Source organism: Ciconia boyciana, chromosome 12, assembly GCF_034638445.1.
Source record: "Ciconia boyciana chromosome 12, ASM3463844v1, whole genome shotgun sequence".
Taxonomy (NCBI): Eukaryota; Metazoa; Chordata; class Aves; order Ciconiiformes; family Ciconiidae; genus Ciconia; species Ciconia boyciana.
This window is the reverse complement of record NC_132945.1, coordinates 5,851,304-5,875,682: the sequence shown is the minus strand read 5'-3', so window position 1 is coordinate 5,875,682 and position 24,379 is coordinate 5,851,304. Positions and strand designations below refer to the sequence as shown.

Sequence of the window (24,379 nt, the reverse complement as noted above, 5' to 3'; positions counted from 1 at the left end):
TGGCGAGAGGATAATCCCTTTAGCTCAACAACTTACCAACCACGTTCTCTCAATTAGAAATAGCTTATTTTCTAACAAAACAAAACCCATAAACACTCCTGCCTCCAGCTTATAATGATTTTCTGTAAGTAAGTATATCAGAGGCATTGTAGAAGGAGGGAGCTTGGTATGAAAAGAAGTGACACAGAAATGGAAGATATTTCTGATAATATAAAGCTAGATTGCTCTCTACATTGTGTGTGAATATTTCTACTGTTTACCAAAAGCCTGCTATTCAGTTGCATGAAGCAACTGCAAATGAAATTAAATTTTCTTGACTTTCTGACATTTTGGGGCTTCACAAAGAAATCAGGTTTGGAAAGCTGGAAATGGGAGAGAAGTGTAATTGGAGGAATACTTTTAAACCCTTTATATTTCAGAAACACAAAGAAAACAGTGCAAAGGAGAAAACTGCTTTTGTGGATCTAGTTTATTAATAAGCATTGTAATTAACAAGACAACATGCTGTACAGAAACCTGAAATAGAACTACTGCAAATTTACTGGACTTTAAATGCTGCTGGACTGTAGTATATGATGTCCAACTGCATGATTTGTAAAGTGTGGTTAGGGCTGTTTCAATACACAGACGTACACTGCTCACTCTCAGATCCTGTAGTATGCCATAGAGCAGGGAGATTTCCCAGAAATACAAACTCAAATATTTACAAGAAATCGTCAATCTCTTCTTCACTAGGGATAACATACACAATTTTCCTATGTATACCAAATAAAATCTTTGCCTTCAACTTTACTTTGTGTCTGCACATACCAATCCCTTCCTTTTTATTTATCCAGTTAAAGAATGGTAGTAAACTGCAGTACAGTCATTTGATTGATAATCACTCATTAAGGATTGGTATTAAAGCTGCAAAAGCAAAACTTGAGCAAACCGATAAAGTCAAGTGTAAATTTTCAAGCTTTAAAAACTCAAACTTTATTATAAACTTGAATCAAACAACCTTGAGCTAATCAACCATGACTGACTAGGAATTCTTGAGGTCTATTGTCTTTGGCTTGACCACGCTGGAAGCAGAGTAATAATGGTAGCTCGGGGCTGATGAGGTTCCACGTTGGATTACAGCTTGCTCAGAATACAACAGGGCAAACTTTCGCTTCTCTCACAAAAAACCCAAACAGATCTATACACACTGGGGTCATAGATGTCTGAGACGAAGTGGCTGCTCTCCTCCAGCCCTACGCCAAGCAAAAAGACCTGGCTGGATTCAGAACCACATAACTAATGTTATGTCAAGCTAGCTGTCATGCTAACATTCATAAGCCCTCAGGTCCTATTAGCATGGGCTCATTGCCATGATAATTAGCTAAATGACCTGCATCCGGCCAGCTCACAGCCCAGAGAGAGCAGGTGCTCAGTAGTCTCTGTCTGGCCAAGCAGACATGCCTAATTATTCTTTCTTTAGAATTAAGCTACACTTCAGAATACAGCACAGTTTAGGACAACAAAGAAACAACATATTTTACTTCAAACAGTTTGACTTCAGTTCATTTTTTTAACTTTTTTTTTTTAATAATTGACTGCTTTACAATACGGAAAGAAGTACCTTTCTTTCTGCTATCACTACCCATAACTTTGATGCAATACTTAGAAGTGCAACAAGCATGTATTGAGTTTGGGGCGGGGGGGAATAATCTAGGCTAGACTGTGTGACACATTACTTTGAAGGCAAAGGTTTTCCTTTATTGTTACACTGCATGAAACAAATCTAATCATGTAACTACCATTTTACTGTATATTGTATATAGGATTGTTTTCTCCACAAATTCACACAAGTAAGATAAAATAAGTTAAATGACTAAAAAAAAATTACACAAAAATATACAGTCTATGTACTAGATAAATTATTTATATATATGGCAAGATGTGTAAAGAGCCTCTAGTAACCTTATTCCTCTGGATACTGACATGCCACTCAGAAAAATGTTGCCTCAAATGCATAGTTGTATATATTAGATATGTAATATATAAAAATGAGGGAACCATTTAACTCCTGATACAATGTGCATTTACAATTAATTGTTCTGTATCTTGTTGACAGAATTTTAGAATATCACAAGACAATTTCATGAATATAACATTTAATACTTCCTATAATCAGATTCATCTTTACAATGCTTTTTGTTTAAGCAATTTTTTGTTGTTGGTTGGTTTTGGTGTTTTGTTGGGTTTTTGTTTGTTTGTTTTCAAGAGAAAGGGGGATGGTTAATTGCTTCTGTACCTTAGGGGAAAAAAACCCAACCCCAAACCCCTAAACATTCAAATGTGAAGTTTGTTGGTTTTTTTCCCCTACCTATGAAAAAATGCTAATTCTGGTACCTTCACCTTTTCCTAGGAAAATCCTAAAATTGTAGAAATTCATTCTTTGCCAGGAAATTTCAGTTACAATTTGCAGCCAGAAAGGAAATGTTGCGGGCAAAAAATTGAGAGTTTTCCAATGCAGCTGCCAATTCTGTAAACATTTGGTATGGCAGCCCTCTGTAATGAAAACTGAAGTCCTCTACTTACAATAGGAAGCATTAGCTGTCAGCATTATTCTAAATTTGCACAATTAATATGTTTGGTAAATCTGTGTAAACTACAGATAAGCCTTTTTTGCGTATCCCTGAAAAGGACTGCTGAATTTTCTCATCGTGATTTCTCTAAAGCAAACAACGAAGGGCTTTGTATATATTAGATATGAATTAATTTGTCAAATTTTTAATTGTCTTGGAATTGGAAATGAGTTGTGTCAGCTATTGTGTGTCAGTACCCAAAGGATTATTATTTTTTTCCAGGATTTACATGCAACTGGAAGCCAGTGTGCCACATCTTTTCTAAATGTTATTGAAAACTACATTAAAAAAAAAAAGTAGTACATCATTAGATAATCTGATGTTCATTAATTAAACCCTATCAGTAGGTTAAAACTGAAGCTTCTTTTATTTTGCACATAAAATCTAAATGTGATTTGAATAGATTTACAGTGGGGACAGCGATATATAAAGCTACTTATACCTGCTGGGCACATAAGAGAAGCTCTTTTAGCATTCATTGGAAACCCTCAACAACTTGAACTTCTGTAAATTTTACAAGCAGCTAATATTACAGCATTTTTACACACAGTTTTGTTTATAAATTACATATTTAAGTTACAATATGAAGCTTACATAGAATCCTATCCATAGGAAATATTCACACACTGTCTTTTTTCCCCTCCATACAACTTCGATTGTCTCACTTAATGTAGCAATAAAACTAAACAAAGTTATGCAGTTTTTGAAAGAAAAAATTTCTCAGTATGTACATACTGTAAATGATGAAATGGCTAAACAGCAACAAAATACTAGAAGGAAAATGTGTTCTTTCATCTAAGAAAGGAACCTCCTTTTCACCCACTGTAGAATTTACCAGCTTTTTTCTGCCACTATTAAGAATATATCCTCCAGTACACAGAACACTGAAAAAAATCCCTCATCTTTAAAGAGAATCATCTTGAGACTTTATCAAACAGTATGATTGGGGTGTGTTTATGATTACATTTATCTAGCTTTCATTAACTAGATTCTTCTTTCTTTGCTGAGAACTGTCAGTCATTCTCTAATAAACTAAGCCACAATGACGAGTACTCTTTCATCTAATAGGTTTGTGGTGAAGTAACTAATATTATAGCTAATCTTTTACTGAATACTTACAAGAGGTGAACATAGCTGTAAGACAAGGCCGTATATATCACTATAATATTCTTTTAAACACCAGTAGCTTGCAGCCACGACATCACATCAGCCAAAAAAACTACCCCATTTCCCTACTGTTTTCAGCAGTGCCCATGTAATTTTCAACTAACAGGAACAGTAGCCAAAGCAAGCTCTGCAAGATGAAAAAAAATAATTTAAAAAAAAATAGAAATAGACTTATGGCTTGAAAAGCATAATATGTATCATATTGTTGCTTGCATTATTGTAGAAAGGTAAATCTTGGAAATGAAAAAAAAATTATTTATAATTTTTTTTTTCCAGTTTTGATCCTGCATATCCTATCATTGTCGTGTTATTTATTTCACACAGAAAAGCCTAGTTGGGAGCTTTCTATTTCATCTATTGCATTCTTTCAAAGAAGAAACACCTGTAGACTGAGCCAATAAAAAATAAAATCAAAAGCAGTTGTTAGGTCTTTAAGTACATTTTCCTTCTTGATTACATAAAAGATAAATTTTGGTGGAAAGATATACCATCCTTCTTAAGAATTAGATTTTAGGATCTTATTCATTCTATTACGTAAGGTAATCAAATGAAAAATTGCCCACTTGATCTCTATTGCTAAGCAAACAGAAGACGAAATCTGTGAATATGCTATAAATTATAATAACAAAGAAAAATTTGAGTAAGCTATAGTTCGACTGTAATATTCCCCGAACCGTACTAAGAAATTGCATTCAACAGGGAGGAAGAACTGCTGGCAGATATTTGCACTATATGGCCCATATAAGAAAATGAAGAGGGTTTTGTGTTTTTCTTTTGCTTGCTTCTGGGTTGTGGGGTTTCTTCCCCATTTTGTGGATTTTACCAAGAACTATGGTAAATTTCTTTTAATTAAGTCCTAAGGATTAGCTTTTCAATTTCAAATTTAGGATTCTATATACACAAATATTCACAAGCCTAACAAGTTTGTATACGCACTAGAACAGTGTTAGGCTGTGACTATATACAGTCACACTTAAAGCCTGAAATAATGGATTTGTCAGATACGCATTTATAGCTGGTGCTCATGTATAAACGTAGTGCTACTCCCAGACACTGGTGCCTGGTGGGACGCGGCGAAGTTTGCCAGAGGAATGACTTTGACAGGATCTTCGCTGGCGCAATGTCTTTTGCAGGTGTTATAGAACTGGGGCCTGGGCCCACCCTGGCCTTTGTCAGTGTCGTCCTTTGGAAGGGGCCTCCCAAGAGTGTGTCGTCCCTCAGGCCTGGCTCCTCGGCCCCAGCCTTGCTGGAACCCAAACGATGGCAAAGGGGTGTTGGACTGCTGATACTGTGTCAAAGAAGGTGGCATCCAGCAGTTGTCAGAATGGCCTAGGATGAGACACTCCTGCGTGCAGGTTTCAGAAGCTTCAGCCAGGGCTTTCTGGAGATTTACTTCGATAGCTGGGAGGATGGAAAGAGACAAGACGTTATCAGAGGTCCGAAGGCTGATGTGCACAGGGAATCAAGGTCAACAAAGCAATCCCAGTTCTACAATAACGGCCACAGTTTGGAAAGAAAATACCTCCAGGTGAACAACTTAAGTGAAGGTTTAGATGTTTGCAAGTTTGGGGCCCCCAGTGTTGTCACTGGCTATCATTAGAAAAAAGTTAATGTTTAATGAACAGGTGATACCATCATTACAGCTATGTAACTCAAGCCCTTATACATTCTACTTACAATGACCTTTTCACTTTCTGAAATTGTCATTTGTGTAATAAAGCTAAAAGTTTTATAATAATCTAATACCATAATTCTATATGTTTGCATACAACTAGGAAAAAAAATATTAAAATGGGGGGGGACGACATTCTTAAAATGTTTAACAAAACATTTTAATGTTTTCTTAAAACTGGATTTTTGGATTGTTTTGCTTTGCTTAAGGCAAAACAAAATTAATTTGGACACATAGCCAAAGATGGTACCTTGGCTTCAAAGATGGACTCAAGAGCTTTAAGAATGAAAGACAGCGTAAGAGCTATTTTAAAGAGAATTGATTTCTCCATGCATTCAATACTGGAAACCTTGAAAAATCAAAGGGTAATAGCAAAAGAAACTGTAACCTCTGTAGTTTGCTGTAATCAAACCAGATTTCTTCAGTAGATGCAAGGTTTGTGCCCTTGAAAAAGGATTATAGAAATTATAATTTGTTCAAAGTAAACTACTAAATGTGAAAGACGTAATTTGCAATACATAAACAATCTTGATCAGTTTCATTTCAACTGTGGCTTTACGATGTTTTGTAAATTCAAACTAATAGAATTAAACTTCTACAAATCATTCCTTGAAATAGTTTTCATAGTATATGTGTTAATTTTATATTCTCTTGCTGTGTACATGGTTTAAATACATCAGGAGTGAAGAAGAGTATCTGATCAGATATTTCGCTGTGTTGTCTTCACAAAACTTTCCAATGAAAGACACATACGTATTTTTAATATCTGTCTTCATGAAATAGCATTTAAAATTGAATTCTGGCTCATAACCACTGGAGAAGGTATGCCATTAGGAATTACTTATAGCAATACGAGTTCTGAGTAGGAGCTTCTCACCCTCTGAGCTTTGTGTTTAAACACATGCTGCATTTCTGTTTTAATAAATACTTTGCATGTTGAAATCTGTGTAAAGCTACAAAGCACAAATACATATTTCCATGTTACATCTCAATACAAATGAATTAAGTTTTTCCTTCAGGCATTGAAATATATAATGCTGCAGTCCAAAATACAGGATACATCTTTTTAAAATCTACCACATTTAAGTAGACAACTGGTTGCTTGTTGTATCATAAATGCTATATTCTTGATTATTTCTCCTTAAGTACATTGTATGAGTATGTGCCAGTTAGAGAAATGATTGTTTATAAATGCTGTTTTGCCCTATTACTGGCATTTCAACATGTCCTCAGTCATTTTGTCTCAGTAATTTTCAATGTAATCCTGACAAAGCTTTGGCACCTTGCTGTTGAAATACTAATCCAGTTTTGATGGGCAGTAGGAGACATAAATATGGAAATAATTCAGCAGAGGCAATAGTTCCTGCAAAAAAAAGTTACTACTGGTAGATTAGTCTAATCTTTCTGTGTCCTACTATCTGCTATTAGAGACATAAATTTGAGTATATACAAGTCTTGTTAAGCTCTTTAATTATCCAGGTTTGCTTCTCTTCTGATCAAGGCAATTCATTGAAATCAGGTACAACCTTGACAGAGTGTTGAGTTATCCCTGTTTTATACAGAAACTGATCTTTTTTGTATTTATTAAAAAAACCTTTCTGATACCCAGTACCTCAGTGTTTCTTTTTATCTCAAGTCTTTCTAAACACTCTTAAAATGCTATTAATTTGGTTAAACTGAAAAAAACCCACAATTATTTATTTGGAAATAATACTTACGCACTTCTAGCTCTTCACAGCAAGCGGTTACAATACTTATAGTGTACTATCTCAAACTTCAGTAAGAGAGTAAACAAAGCTAAACCATCAAAAGAAGCGTTTGGCGATAAAAACTTAACATTTAAGCTTTAGACAGGGCAACTGCAGAAATAAAAGGTCACTTATAAAACATTCTCTACACCATCTCGATAGATCAGTAGCACAGTAATTTTGTGCCATGCGTTGCCAGACTACCTGTGGACATGGAACATGTTACCATGCTAAGAGTAAAAACATTGTCAGAATGACATCTTGTTTATTCTGTTAATAAAGAGATATTTTTATCTGAGTTTTAGTTTTAGCAAAAAAACCCCCAACATTAACAACCCCCCCCAAAACTTTAGAACAACCCTGGGCATAATCATAAGTTATGCATACAAATTATTTTGGCTTTGAGTTGGAGTTTCGTTATGCAACAGTCTGCCAATGCAGCATTGTTTAGAAGATACACTTTTTGTAGCAGTCATAATCTTTCTTTCAATGTTGGTATGTGGTACACGTAGTCTTGATTGTCAGAGTATGTTTTTCATCACTGCTTATGATTAATAACACATAAAATAGACAGTTCTCATTAACTTTGAAGAGTTAAGACCCTTTTCTACTGAGCACCTCTGCAGTGTTGCAGAACAGGAAATAAAACAGTATTTAGCAAATACAAGTACTTTTCTGTAGGATGTCTGACTCAATTTTTTCCAACAGTAGGTCAAGTTTTGTTTTATAATATACTGCACTCGTTAAAAAAAAATGAAAATAAATAAATTTAAAAAAATCAATTAGATCCTTAACCTCTAGACTAACTTTAAAAGGAGTACACATTTTTTTAAAAAATAATTAATAACACTGTTTTGTGGGGTTTTTTAATCCAAATCACCTGCATATAGGCCATAGCATTAGTGCAACCCTGAGGCAGTCTTTAGGAGACTGGGTATGCTGTAGGAAACCAAATTAACTAAGGGTGTTACAATGAATATAGTGTGAGGCAGGCAAGGTCCCCAATATCTGCATTTAAAGGAAACTCAGAAAATCTCATCAACTGATCTGCTGCAGTAAATAGTACTAGCAAGGATAATTGCGATGCAAAACAGTTTCTGTTTGGTATAAAGTAAAAATAAACATAACCAGCAGTGTGAAATATTATGTTTTTAGCACAATGAAGTAAAAATGACTGTTGGAGCGTAATTGATCTATTTTTGAATGAACCTACAACAAAATGTAGGAAATTTTCTGCATGAATATTCACCAGGCATTATCTTCTTTGCCTGCTCTTCCAGGCCATGAAATGTAGCTTCTTTCTGTCAGTCTAATTCATTCTCTATTTTCCTAACATATCATCATTCTCCTGCTTCTTCAGCACCTGAAATCTTTCTAAATAGCTGCTTGGCACTGGCATCACACTGTCATCTAAACTATGCTTTACTTGTTAAAAATACATTTTTAACCATTCCCTATTTTATCAAAGAAGAGAGCTTTATGTTAGTAATGTATTATACTAATGGTGCCAACTTACAATAGAATGCAGCTGATTTCCAAATATTCTGTTACAGACTTAACACGCAAAGAGGTCACTGTAACTAGCATTGAGACGTCGTCCTCAGCACCGTGTCTGGCTTCCCCTCCACCCCTTGCTGCCTACTTTACACAAGGGACTCTCTGCTGGCTCAGCCCAGCATCCCAGAGGACCATCTGAGGAGGAACTCAAGCCATGCAGCTGGGCGAGTGTCAAGTTCAGTGCTCAAGTGGCCATTTATCAGAGGCTGTGAAAATTGACCATGGCATTTTCTAGCTGCTACTCTTTAAGCTTCCTTCTGTATTGCATCTTTGCAAGCCATTGCTGAATGTGGGTGAAAAAAAAGTTTTCTGAGCCCTTCCCTCTCATTCGAAAGTAGTAATGTAGGCGATTATTCTGCGTAGTCCGATAAGTAATCCGTGGTAGGAAACATCTGTGGCATCTGCCTGTACCAATCAAGTAAGAGAAGGTTCCTGCTGTCTCTGAATATTTTCAGAATAAATGATGGGTTTTGCTACTGAAATTCAGTGTCTAGTAACGTCTTCTCACATAAGATATGACAGGTTTATAAGTGGAAATAGAAGTGTACATATCGCCCATGTATTATGAATAAACAATACATTCCATCAAACCCTTACCGGTCTACCTCATTTCTTACTTCACTCAGTAGTAAACCCTTAATTTTATATATTTTTGTCATACTCCATGGACACTGTTCAACCATGATGTACAAGTAGTATGAAAGGGAATTTTTAATTCATAGAATAGATCACACTCATGCACATGTGAGTTTACCACTTTCATTTGAACTTCGGATTGTTTTAGGTATGAAACTATTTTTTAAATTGTCTGCCTTAGAACTAAGAACATTTTTAAAGAACGTGTCTGTCAGTTCTTATGAAATGTTTAGATCAGAACTGTCAAATATAACTAAGAGCACAATAGTTGAAAGACTTTCTTCATTGTTCCACAGTCTTTATCATTTATAGGTCAAAGCAGTTTTCAGTAAGAATATTTACTTTCACTTAAGAAAACGTGGAATTCCAACCTTGCTGGATAGCTATCCTTCAGTCAAAACAATTATTAAAAAATACCGTTTGATTTTTTTTCCTGTTTGTTTTGGTTAGAGACTTTCTGTGGTTATAAAGCCTGTGTAGGATTTTATAGATAGTAAATAAAAATGTTGGTTATTATCTTTGCTTTTGGAGGATGAAAGCTGAAGAACCCTACAATGCTACTCTCCCTCTCAGTCTACAAAATATGTGGCACAATACTGCATACTTTGGCATTTCCAACTTAATATTATGTTCCAGTTTTAAGAATATTTCTCATAGAGAAGTCTCAAATGAAGACAGGCTGTTAGTACGACTGTGTTATCAGCAATATCATAACATTGACAAGTTGGAAGCATATACTTGGTGTATAAACTATACCCCTATGCCCTCCCCTCCACCCCCAAAAAGGGAGACATACTACTAAGACAACATCAAGAGGGCTGGTTCCTTTCTTGGTCTGCCACAGAAGTCATCACTTGCATCATGGAATCACAAAAAGACTTAGGCTGGAAGGGACTTCTAGAAGGGAAGATGTCTGTCTAACCTTCTGCTCAAAGCAGGATATCTTGGTCAAAATAGAAAATAATAGTTTTTCCAAAAGTTTAGGCCAAACTTTCAGAATTGCACATATCCCTTTAAAAAAAAGTAAAAATCTGCATGTATATGTTAAAAGGGAGATGCGCTTTTCTAAGAGTTGAACAATCAAGAACATGAGCTCCCGGAGAAGGCTTAAAACATCTCCACCTTTATCCACATGTGTAATAATGATTAAAAGACATTTGTAAATTTATTCATTAGCAAAGTACTCAGATTCATTGGAAGTTAAAAAACTGCCAGACTGCACTGTACTGATGCAGGCTTAGCGGCTTATAAATTGTGCAAAGAAAATTTAAAAAAAAAAAAAAAAGAAAACAACTTAAAACACAGAATATAGAGGGCTTGAATTTTAAAGCTATATAGCTGAAGTCTTAATGAAAAGCCAGTATTGAATTTGACACATTTTGGATGCAAACCATCCAGTGTTACATTTAGAGCACTCTTGTTTCGTAATAAAGCAAGCAACAATTAGCAAGCAATTAAGCAAATTGCCCATAATTATGCCATTGCTGAGCTATTTTTCATATTTTCACAACACAGCACATATATGAATACATGGCTTGCAGTGCCAATGCTATTCTGTCAGCATCCAGAAGTGCCTCTCATTTACTGAAGCGTTCCGTATTAAACAGCTCCCATCGCACATTCAGTGCTCTCTGCTCAGCAGGAACCCACCTGAGTGATGAAGATGACAACCTTACACTACTCATCTCAGCCTATAGCGCCTAAGGAATGGGTCATGTGTCCCCCATTTTTTGCCCATGTGTATTTACTAAATGCGGTACTAAATCTAAGCAGGAATTCAAGCATAATATAGGGAAATTATAGTCCAGAATTACCCTGGTGACCAAAAGTGGCCACTTGGGTAACATCATTTAGCCATCTCCACTATGTGAAGAGAACAGAAATGACATTAACAATAAAAAAGGGAGGGGAGAATAGTTGTTAGTGTAAACTGGGTTACTTTAATAAGGTCAGGAGGAAGAAGCTTGAATGTAGAAACCCTAAATAACTGCTGCTATAATACACTCTACTTTTTTGGTTTAATAATAAAATGCCTTTGGGAGAAGTTTCCTATGAATATTTTATTTCCTGTATATGTCTCAATAAATTAAAAACCTAAAAGAGTTACTTAAGTTCTTGCCTTTGAACCTTTTTTCTCAAAGAACAAGTAGGACACACCACTTCCTTTAGTTTTCAGCTGTGTGTACAGAGCTTGCCTCTACCAGAGCCTGTGAGAAATCATACTCGGAGGAAGATTGATCCTCCAGATGTTCTAACTGAGGAATCAACAGGCATGCAGGAAATCACACATTTTCATGTGCTACCTAGGCTTGCCAGATTGTACTGGATATTTTGGAAGAATAAGCTCTCCTTCCATTCCAGTGAACACAGTTTGTATCCTAACATCCATGGGTTTAATTTGAATTTAATCCTAAAAACTGCCATGAGTTAGGCTTCTTATTATAAAATCCCAATGGTATGAGGTGTGAGTATTTTGCAGCTGGCTTCAATTAGTCAAGCAAATGTTATCAAAGATGGCTGGGGAAAGTTGGTGAGGAAGAAGACAGGGAATGGAGGAAGTATCAGGGCAAAAGAGACAGCATATGGTAATTCCTGTATAATTAACTATGCTTGTGAAGTGAAGTGAATCTTTCCTTCACAAATAATAGCCATATAAACAAAGCACATTAATCTTTCATTAAGTCATCTCTTATTGTTATTCTGTCTAGAATTTCAATCTTGTATTAGTCAAAACCAAGAAATGGTCTAAAAGCAATGCTCCTGTAAAAAGCTCAGTTTCAATAATTGCTGTTTTCCACAGGAAGAGATTTCATCAAAAAAACCTCAAGCCCCCAAGCCCCCTGCAACCTCTTGTGTTTCAGCCTAATGAACACGGGCGTGACAGTGTTGTAGAATACATGGCACTGACCCTTATTGCTTCAACGGTCCAACTGTATTCCTCTTTAATGTCCGTGTTTTGTTGCTAATTATGGCAAAACAAATATGGTAATTTGCAAGGGATGCACGTTTCTTAGCCAATGAAGTGTGTATTGAGTTATCAATGAGATTTTTAACCATAACTTGTAAAGTATAATGACCATCTAAAATGAATAGCCTAAAATCTAGTATATTGATTACAACACGGGGTAATACAATGTGCTTTATTTAATATTTAATTAACTGCTTCACATTTGTACTGAAGCTTCTTAATTATTAATACATTGTTCATTATTTAACACAGAATATAAATTTAAATTCAAATCAATTAAACAAGGTGAAACTACATAGTCAAAAATGGTTTATCCTCCAGCAGTAACCTTTGACCTCGAAACATAGTCTTCTTATTTGCAGTAAGGGAAAGAAGAGTCTATAGAATAAAGTTGTAGGCGCCCAGCAGTTATCGCCCGGGAATGCCTGCCTCTTCAAGTAACATCTTTAGCTCAAAGTGGTGGGCTGCCCGCAGCCAGCAGCGAAGCACCACACAGCCGCTCGCCCGCTCCCACCCCCTCAGCGGTACCGAGAGCACCGCAAACCTGCTCCCGTGCTCTGGGAGGTGAGCTTTTCCTGTAATGCTCTCTGTTACAGTGACCAGGGAGACAAAAAGCCCTGCCACGTTAGTGCATCTGCAAGCATTGTTAGAGTCTGCAGCAAGAAGTGCAACACTAATTTCACTAAATACTCTAATATGGTGACGTTTCTAAAGCCTGATTGCTCACACATGTGTGTATACATATATAAAACCTAGCTGTATACTTTCTTAAATATCCTTAAACATTACTTGAAATACGAGATCCAGGAAATCTATGAAGAATAGTATATCTCATATCAACTTCTTGAGATTAAATTTCAAATGCTCAGTAAAAGTTGCTCTTAAACGTGCAAGTGGAAGTCATCTCTTAAAATTTTTTAACTTAAAAAAGTGATCTAGTCAAACATGTTAAAACAGAATGGGGGCTAATTGACAGAAAAACCACTTAACCAATACAAGGTAACTCTGTACACGCTGAAATACCATTCATATCCCCTTTTAGTGATCACATAGTTATTCGAATGCCTCATTAGGAATGTATATGAGGATCCATTACCACCAATTAAAGAGATGTGTATTTGTGTAAATTCATTTATTTATTTAATCCAGAGTCAGTTCAACATAGTATATTCTTTCATTTAATTCAACATTGAGGAGAATCTTTTGCATGTGGGTTTGCTGGGGAATTTAGGGGCATATCAACATACTATTTTAAGAGGCACTGAACATGTTAAAAGGATAAAACAAAGTGAGAAAATGTATTCTATCATGGAAATATGGCCATTACTATACTTTTCCCATAAAAGCAAGACAAAAATACATTAAAACAATACCAAGAGCCGGAGGTTTTGTCTGTACAGAAAGGTTGTTTGTCTGAAACTATAAAATGAGCAGTCTTCAAAAGGCAGCTTCGTATAGCTAATCCTTAGAAAAAGAAATTCACTTAGCAGTAATTTCTACAGATAATTCTTAACATCTGTTCTCTCTCTTCTTCAAACCTAGTTAAAGAGGTTGCTCAGTTTCATTCACACTTGCATTCAAATATATATATATTAAGTTTTAAAAAGAAGAAAATTCTTGCTTACAATATCTACAGTGTAAGTATACAGAATATGATATTATACTCAGTTTTTAAGGTATAAGTTTTAAATAAAATCGTGTGTGTGTGTGTGTGTGTGTGTGTGAAGGAGAGGTAGTTTACTGATTTTATTATAAATCACTACCTCGAAAAGGTGAAGATTCATAAAAAGAGCTAAGAATCACTGAATCTACATAAACTCATTTGGTGTGGAAACAGCAGAAAATACATTTCTTAAGCTTAGGCTGCAGACATTGTAATACAAAAGAAAAAATCAATTACCTTTTGTGGTTCTCTGGCTAGAGAACAAAGATCTGGGCTTGGAGATAGGAAAAAGGATGAACTTCAAAGATATAAGAAAGGAACAGAATTTCTAGGTGGAATAAGGTCAGTAGCATTTATTCTTGATAAAAGACCTACATGAAAATATTAGTATACTCTCATACTTCTGTAATAATGAATTCTAACACTTGTGACAATAAGCGGATCAGGTAAGTCATCCTCAGCAGAATGCAGAATACAGGCAGGGTGATGAAGAAGGGGACAAGCAGAAGTTCATTTTCAATTATGTTTGAGATACCTCACATATGGCAACTCCTTCAAGGGACAGGAGTGGGATAAAAGACCTACAGTTCTGCTTCAAATATCTGTATTTACACCCTCTATTCACTTCAGTAAGAGTTTCTTGAGGTATCTACATGCCAAACGGGGCTCTGTTTTCTTTTTATTGACTTTACAGTAAAAATAAACAAAAGTTTGATCTAAAGTAGAATACTGAGAAATTCTTTTAAATTAAGTAATTGAACAACTGTGGGCAATTGTTCATGGTTCAGACACTTTAATGAAATGTTAATTTTCAAAAGGAAAACACAAAAACCCCAAATGCTAAGTAAGCTAGTAAACATATCTTTCTTGTGATAACTCAAGAGGTAGGAAAAAAAATATGTTTTGAAATTGTGTGTTCAACAAGTATACACAAACAGAAATTTAAAGTCAAAGGCCACTAGAGCAACAAACAAAAAAACCCTACAACATTCTAAAAATATTCTATGGCTTTTATGCTGTGACTCCCCTAGCATTTCAAGGAAAAAACCCCCGCATTTTTCTTTATTAGAATGTAAACAAATAAATGATTTGTTTTTATTATGAATACCCTGACTTTATTTATTTTGCAAATACTTCTAAACATTTTTACGATATTCACCTATGCTGATAGCTAAGTAAGACACTATGCTTGTTTGAGTGCTGATAGATATTACATTTGATTGGACCATCAACAATATTAAATCTATTTATTCCAGTTTAATATATTAAGTAAAGCTCGCTGAAGTTTTTTTGACAAAACAATTTTCCATTAAAATGTAGTTTTAAAGTTCAACTGTTTTGTGACAGTATTGATTCAAATGACTTTTTGGGGTATAAAGTATGGGAACGAATAGTTTCCATTTTCTCTACTCATTTTATTTTAATTTAGATTTTTAAAATATGAGAATCCTTAATATTTTAACATTATGCAGAAATGACATTATTGAAAGGAAAGGTTCTCATTTCTCCAAAGCTTTTCCTCAGATTTTCCATTTCACAATAAATTTCAAGGTCAGATTATGATTCTGAGAGGCAACACTGCTTACATTTCACGGCATCTGCAACATGGTCTAACACAATCCACAACCATTTCCCTCTTCTAAATTCCCTGCGACTCCCTTACCATTACTACAGAAGAACAAGCCTTGTGCTCCACCTAAAAACTTGAAAATCCAGAATTACGAGTAATTAGGATAACTATTGCAGGGCCAAGAGGGCACACTTTTTAATTCCCCTGAAGTGTCCAGGAGCATGTCTGTTCTGTTGTGCTTATTAGATTCCTTAATGACAATCTACAACCTTGCGGAAGGACGGACTGGAGGAGTAAAACTTTGACATTTCCTATCTCCACAGGACAAAAGGATTCCCCTCCTGCAGCTTTTGTCCTCCCCAAGAGGACACTCTCCTCCATATGGCTGCAGCTCAGGAGGGTTTTTGTCTTGGAACACCCTCTGAACCACAGGCTCCTTGATGACTAGACAACATTTTCTAACCAATTTTTCACAGCAGTTTTCTGTCATTACCACTTTGTCAATCTGCCACAGACTCTACCCTCAGTGTAACCACGTAGCTACTCATCCCTTTGACAAAGACCCCCAAAAAGTGTGAATACATGGAAAGGGCCATGTTTGATTAACAACTTTGTGATTGCTGTAAAAATGAAATTTGAAAGGTAATAATTACATTTGTAATTACTTAGGTCTAAATCTCTTATGTTTCCTACTCCCTCTATTTCTGGGCAGCTGGAGCAATGCCTCATTAATAATAATAAAGTCATTTAACCCTGCAGGCACATTACAAGGAGAAAGATGTCATTTGTCACCAACGCAAATAGATCACTGAAGGATACAGAAAGACCACTATTTCATATTTATTGCAAATGATAAAAGGGACATTTTGCACTCATTCTTATCATGACATCCCAATCTGCTTTTTAATTATCAGCAAACATAAGGGGACAGCATACAACATATGAGGGACTACTAATAATGTATTGTCCTGCGGTGACATTTCCATAATCACTTTAAATCTGTCCTATACATATGTACTAGTTAAAGCTTTCAGCTCCTGAAATCATACCCCCTAGTAAGGAATGAATTATCCTTTGCAGATTTAGCACACAAAGCAGCTCTTTCCCAGAGTTTGAGGGTCTGATAGCTGATGTATGTATTGCTATTACATTAAGTGATAGGGTTTGGCATTCTGTTGCATTTATGGTTGAACACAGTGTAACTTAAAAATAAGTACATTAGTATATTGGTATTTTTAGGCCAGGAACTTTACAGTTGTAATTCTCACTGGCACTAATCTAGCCATGGACTTCTGCAAGTCGCTTAATTTTCCAGTGCTTTTCAGTATTGTTCTGTACTTCTCTACTGCAAGAAGTCTGTAAGAAGCACTCTAAATCAGATGAAACAAATACCCTTATTCATAGGGAACTCAAGTAAGTAACTTGGAATTTACTGGATTTTAAAAAAGAATTACTGATATAACTGCCTGTCTATGAAATAAACTTCTGAGGAAGAGAAAAGACTATTCTTTCCCTAAATGATTTATTCAGGAGACATGAAACCTTGAGGAAAAAATATGTAGAGAAATTTCTACTATGGTATTAGTACGAAAACAAATGAAAGGAAGTTTCATGTAAATAAAAGCCACCATAATCTGAGTTTCAACTCTGTCAAGCTAGAACTTCACATTCTTCTTTGCTTTGCTTTATCATCAGCACTTATCTAACCATCAGGCGTGTAGAAAGACCAGAGAACAAATTTAACAATATGAAGTTAAAAACTGTTATTGTGTGGGGTAGAGAGGAGGTAAGCAAACCTCCTAAATCTGTTTGTATTTTCCCCAGGTACCACAATAGACGATATAAAGACATGCTTTAAAAAAGTTAAATAAGTAATGTTAAGAAATACGACGCATCAGGAAAGAGTGAAATGCACAGAGTAAAATGCATATTTTCACTCTTAAGATAGTGACAACACAGAAAAGCTTATACATGGAGTGAAATGTTTTGTCAAATTGAAAAAATGGAAATAATATGAACACTACAATTTTCACATCAATTTGAGGTAAAATGTTTTGAATTACAGTCATTTTAATCTTGTTTTATAAAGAAAATTACTTCAAATGGGTGATAATTTAAAACAGCATAATCCAAACTTCATTGTGCTCCAGTCAGGCATAGAAGCGTGGCTCTGAGTGATTTGGAGCAATCTTTGCGCAGTGGCTCAGAGCCTCATTCAGAGTAGACATCTGAAAGAAGAAAAAGGATGCCTGACCAGAGTTTCCATCATTTACCTGTGAGTTCAAAACTACTCACTGTGATGGCGACGACTTCCTAATTGGGTCTTTGGAGGCCTTGCTAGCACCTTCAGAAATTTTGGCACCATTCTGATGAGACAATACTTTCACAGTTACCATCTCCTTAAACATTCAGTTGCGACTAGTTTCTCTACTGAAGTTTTGTTGTTTGAATGGAAGTTTCTTGTATCACTTCACATAAGCTTTTTCCAAATATTAAGAAGTTTTTTGGCATCAAGGAGTTTTGCTGACAGGATTGAAATATATATATATATTTTACAAACTTTCCCCTTTTTCTTTGCTGAAAGAAAAAAAATTACCTCTCAGAAAATACGCTATTTAGTTTTAATCCTCAGTTTCCCTTGAGCAACCTCCAACAGCGACTTTCAGATTTTCTTCAATATTCTTTTCTGTTGTCCTAAGTAATTTTCAATTAAATTATAAAAATATTCTAATTGTAGCTAGTAGCATTAGTAAACTTGTAGTTTCCTTCTCTAAACCAGATGATTCTCTCAGCACCTGGCCTATTGACACATGATGGGAATCATTTAGGCCAGATCAACATTTGACACAATTCTTTACAGAATTGCATAGCATAGCTATATTCATAGCATACATAATTTTAAAAAGACAGTGTTAGGGAACAGTCATAGCTGTGATTATTCTGGAGGATTTTAGGGTCAGTAATATCAGCCAAGAGAATGAGAGTGAGCAACTGCTGACAATAATCTTTTCAGCCCATTTCAATAGCTGTCAGGACACGTTCTGTGACTGCAACCATGAGGATTATGATGACGCTTGAAAACAGGGTAGAATATTAATTATTATGATTATTAATCTATTTTAATAAATTATTTTGAGCACAACAAATATAAAACTGGGGGGGTATAAAGTTAAACTTCATGAGGTATCCAATTGTTCATGAAATTAAATTCCATTACTTCAAAGATAGAAATGTTTTAAAATAGGAATAAAAAAATTCATTGATCTTTAAAGTATGCTTTTATAAACTTAATGACATAAACATCTTCTTCCTGTAACCACACACTGTCTATGTTTGTCTATATTAAGGATTCTGAAGAGAGAGATATATTTGTCGAGCTTCAAATTTCAGAGAGTAGGTGTTAAGTTTTGACTCAGCTCTATTTGAATAACAGGATGCCCTCGCATAAAACAATAATTTGTGTTTTTATAGATTTCATAGACCATAATTGTCTTTGCAAAAAAGTAACATTCGCTCCTGTTTGATAAGCTTTGGCATGAGTATACCGAGGCTAATAAAAGCCTAACATATATTATTAAATGAGGTTAAATACTAGCATTCAGATTTGTCAAGGAACTTATCACTTTCTTTAGTATGTAAGCCTCAATCAGCCATTTCTCTATTGCATATGACAGAGGATCCCTTAGAAACAGATTTAAGAAACACTCAGTTCTTATTAAGCCACTGAAGCTTAGCATCCAGCTCTTTTGAAAGTCTAAATTTCAAACTAGTTTGGAAATCCTGGATGTAGCAGGCACACGTTAAAGTTAACCAAATGAGATGAAATCACAACAGTTCTTGTTAGGAATGGAAGTTTATATACTACCCTAATCTCTAGTTTATAAAAGCAAATCCACAAAAGCCCATAATTTATGTTTAATTTTTCATAAGCTCTACAGAAAGGATATTTTAAGTCTGGGGTAAGTGCTGCTCTGGCAGATGCATATAGAAAGCTCTTGCCATGTTTGGCACACAGATTCCTTTTTAAGAGGGTACAAACCTGAATTTCTGAAGCTGATGTTCCTTAAGCTTCAGTGGAGTACATTTGACAGCCATCTTTTCTACAGCAAGGATGGATGGCAGGAGGAGTTCATACTTAGTCTGTATTCCAAAAGGTTGCTTTAAAATCGTTCTATGGTTTTTAATTAACCATAGGATATAAAAGGACCTAAATGAAAAGCTACCAGTGAATTGCTGACTAAGTGTTCACCAGCCTGTTATTGAACCCATTTAATCTATTTATTCCCTAATTCATCCATAGTCTCCTAGAGATGACATTAATATGCTCAAAGTTAATTTATTATCATCTATTGCTTCTATTCGAGTTCAAGTTAACAGAATAAATTCATCAAAAATGATCAGACTTGAAAAGGCAGATTTGGATTCTGACAGAGAATAATTTATCATGGCTGGGAAAAAGCCTCCCACCAACTGGGCTGTTGGAATGCTAGGAGATGAAATTGTAATGACTGCAGAACTTCTGCAGAAAAGGACATTAAAGTCTCAAGGGGAAAACAAACAAACAAAAAACCCCCAGAGTCTAACTCTCCAAATATGTAGGTTCCTGACACTGACTCTTTTTTATTTTCACACTCACAGGTCCTTTCTCTCACCCTCTGTGCTGCCTTGAGGCAGAAGTAATCATTAAGGCTCTGCTCGCCATCATTTGCATGCCACAGAGCCTGGAGACACGGAGGGGCACCATCACACAAGTACAAGGAGTGACAGTGACATTCAAAGCTCTACAGCAACGATACTGATGCTCAGAGGGTCACAAACTGTTAATCAACAGATCCCTGCAGCAGAGGGCTTCATAGTAATGCTGCATAATGTAACACTAATTTCTTTTATTTACAATTTGTTGTAATTATCCCTTCTATAACAGTAATTAATAGATTTGGGGTAATCTACGACTCTAAGTATTATACCACACTTTCTACGTATCTACAAATTATGTGAATTCCAGGAACAGTGGGATATAACAGCATTTATAACATGTTTTAGATGCTATTACAATGGAAAAATATCAATTTTTTTGCCATGACACAGTAGAATTGGAAAGCATTGTGATACTGTCATGAATGTGGTACCACTGTAATTGTAATATGGGTTGTGGAGATTTATTTTAAAGCCTGGAAACACTTGATTAATCACCACATTATAGTCGATATTCTAGCTGTGATTGTTTCACCCAGTTCTTGTTTTATCCCCCACTGCAGCATAGGGAGAGTTTCCCCTCCCCTGTACTAGAAGCTGCTGTATACTGGACGTGGCCACTTCCCCAAGGGACTGTTACTCCATTTATCCATCACTTCATATAGTCGTATTCTAATTCTGTACATACCAGAGCCATTTCCCTGCTCCTTGTCTTGTTACCCTGAGTAATTATGCAGCTTCAAGACTCGAATAACTAAATTTCCCCAGGGAAGGGGGGGAAAAACCCAACAGTGAGTACTCCAGACCTGCCCAAGAAATACAAAACTCACCAGGCTCTGCCTAGATATTTTACAGAGGATCTTAAATACGGGTATAATCATAAATAATCATAAATATCAGTGCTTAAATATGTGTAAATATGTAGGCTTATCTGGCTGACTCAGTAAGTACATAAATCCTAGCTCCCTTTCCCCACTTCCTTCTATCACATTCCAGAACCCAACAGAATTGTGCTTCCAACTGCACTATCATCATTTGCCATTTCCAATTCAAGATCTATACTTACTTTATTATATTAATGCCTTAAATCTAAGAAATTCAGTGAAGTGAATATGCCAAGTGTCTGATCAGTACATTATGTCACACTGAAAAACCACTATATTAAAAAAGAGTTAACATTTCCCAGTGAAGCACTGAAAAAATAGGAAGTGCAAATTCTGCAATATTAATTCAGCTCCCTTGTGTAAATGTGTTTTGATGCAAACTTTAATTAAATTATCATATACTATTTTTCTCATAGGACCCTTGGGCCCAATTCAGAGAGTAAGTAGTTATTCAATATTTCTCTTTATCTACTCTAATCAGCATGTGGCCATACACATTTTTAATTAATACTTTCAAAGCCTTGTGTTGAATGCAGATTTATTCATTTCCTTGTGTACTTTTTTTGTTGTTTTCACAGCACAATCAAAAGCTTCATGAGCATGAATAACATCCCACTTGTATTATTTGTTTTATTGAGTCCATTTGCATCTGGGAAACTGAGGCATAAAGAAATTAGGCAAAATTATGCAGTCTCCGTTATTTCTGGGTTCCCAACTTGAGATAGCTTAAACCAGATTTTCGCACACTTGAGCATTTGATAGTATACTAAGATTTCAAAGCATATCTGTTGGAGTAGTGAATGATGCCCTTGGCACCAAAGAAACCTGAAGGGCACAACATATTAGCAAAAATTTGGTTTTCTCTCTCCACCGAAGAGCTGTGTTTTACATTTTGAAATGTACAACAAAAACTAGGCATATTCATGATTAATCTTTCACTGTCATTAGTAAATCTAAGCAAATACATCAGAAAGCCATATAGTTACTTTAAATAGTACTCCTGTGATGAAGAGCTCATTATTTTAATAAACCACTAAAAATCTCAGGATTATATGTGCTTTGATGATTTGATATGGTATCAAATCTTTCCAAAAGACATATCTTAAGATTTATCATTAACTCTAATTTAATAAAATTTAATGATTTCATAAAATTTTACATGGTAAACCAATTTCTAGAAATTCCTCAAAGAGCTTCTCGGAATTAAACTTTAATTCTCTTGTAAATTAGATTGCACTATAGTTACAACTAACCCCACTGTAAAACCTTTATGGTTTTGTATGTACATTAAAAGTTGACTTGGCCATATGTAATTAAAAATAGACACATACGTCAATATTTCTCAGAATACTACTGTATTATCTCTAACTGATGAGTATTTTATTTTGAAGATTTTTTTTTCCTATATGTTTCTGACATGGTTTGTAACCTATCCTTCCTAACCACTATAGACAGGCTACAGTTTCTGTGCAGGGAAGCTAAATACTTATTTCCTTAGGGAACAAGCCAAATACAAAGACAGATAATGAAGAGAAGGGAAGGAGACATATGCAGAAGAAAGTATAAAATACTTTTGATAGCAGGAAGTCTGCTCTCCCTTCTTAGTTCAATACAATCATCATCTGTGGAAAAGTAAATCTTACAAATTGTTATCATACAGATGGCAGAAAGTTAAGAATTAATTCAGAAGGGCTATGTACAGCTACGTACAGTAACACAGAGGTCTATTCTGCAGTCAGCACAATATGCTCAGCTCAATTAGTTATACCCAAGTCAGCTCAGGCATAACTACCGTTATGGCTACAGCAAGAGGGAGCTCAGGGTAGCAACTGTGCAACTTTCCTGTGACTGTGTAGAAGCATTTAAGCTACATCCGTGTTACTGCAATGCAACACTCGAATTTCCTTGGATAAGCTTGCACCCCTTTTTGCTAGAAAGACCATGTTGCAGATACAGAGGAACTAAGAAGCGTATAAAAATGTGTTAGAGCTTGTCATTTCATGTTAGTATAGATTATATCAATATAATTATGTAACAGAGTGTGTAAATGGGCTTGAGGACAGCTACAAAGGAGGAGGGAGAGGAAGAGGTATCTAACTCTTATCACATAAGCTTCACATTTGGCCCCTATACTTATGTCAACTTGAAGAATCAAAGTTCTGAACTGAACAGTCATATTCTTGTAATCCAAAGAAAAGAAGAAAAATAGCAGATATGACTATCTTTCCTTTCATGAAAGAAAAAAGAAAAGTGGGGAAAGCAAGACATACTCTGAAAGGGTTCAGGTCTGTCAGGTTTTAATGCCAGACTTTTCATTACAAGGTTTCATCTTCACAAGCAACAATTTGCTGGCCACCCCAGAGGTCTGTTCAGAAAGCTGTATTTTCTAATTTGAGCCTTAAGTACCCACTAGAAAGGCCATTTGTCCAAAGATTTCTAGATACAATTGGGCTTCAGAAATTCCACAGGCTCACAGTAAAGCATCCTGAATGTAAGCTTCTCTCTTCCTCCAGCAAAAAAACCTGTTACAAAATCTTCACAACTTAAACACAGCTAAAGTTAGGGCTCAAAACTTTTGCTGGTCCTGCCAACTAGCCTGAAATGGTAATGCACACATGTAGACACACCAAAAAAAGAAAATAAGTATAAAAAAAAAAAAAAAAGAAAAATTGCCCAGAGCACATAGCTTCAAGTATATATTCAAATCAAAGCTAATAGTTGCTGTATTCCAGTCAAATAATAGTGTTACAAGAAACTCTTGAAAAAGAATATAAATATCTGATGTAGCCTAAGAGTACAAGCAACTGTGAAATGATATGTTAAAGGAAAAATAAGCTGTTCTAATAACTGCCTTTCAGTCTGTCCATTGACTCTGTATGATATCAGAATTTGACATGTTCATATACTGCTAACCATGTGGTTCGTTATTTTCTTCTCTGAAATATATACCATTTTCTGTCAGTCACCAGTCATGCATTGTTCATTACAGATCCATTTTTTCAGACTCATTGTATGCACAGCTCATCATATTACCAAAAATGGATGAAGGGAAACATTTGGCTTGCTGAAGAGGAGGCACAGAAAAGTACTGCTTAAATTCAGATTTTAAAATGGCCCTGAAACCTTGAATGGGATTGTGTGAACTCTTAAGAACATGTTACTTTCTGTAAATTATTGGCCTAGGGTTCTTCATCTCCTGAAGAATCA

The 24,379-nt window shown here is 35.4% G+C and overlaps 1 protein-coding gene across 1 annotated transcript in view; it reads right to left on the bottom strand.

Annotated features, from left to right (window-relative positions):
* Positions 1-470: 470 nt before the first annotated feature.
* The window catches only part of PCDH11X (protocadherin 11 X-linked), a 516,609-nt gene continuing 492,700 nt past the window's right edge, over positions 471-24,379 (bottom strand). Inside the window, exon 7 of the mRNA XM_072877252.1 lies at positions 471-5,180. Coding sequence (XP_072733353.1) covers positions 4,789-5,180 — 392 coding nt within the window. The 3' untranslated portion in view covers positions 471-4,788. The remainder of the gene's footprint in view (positions 5,181-24,379) is intronic.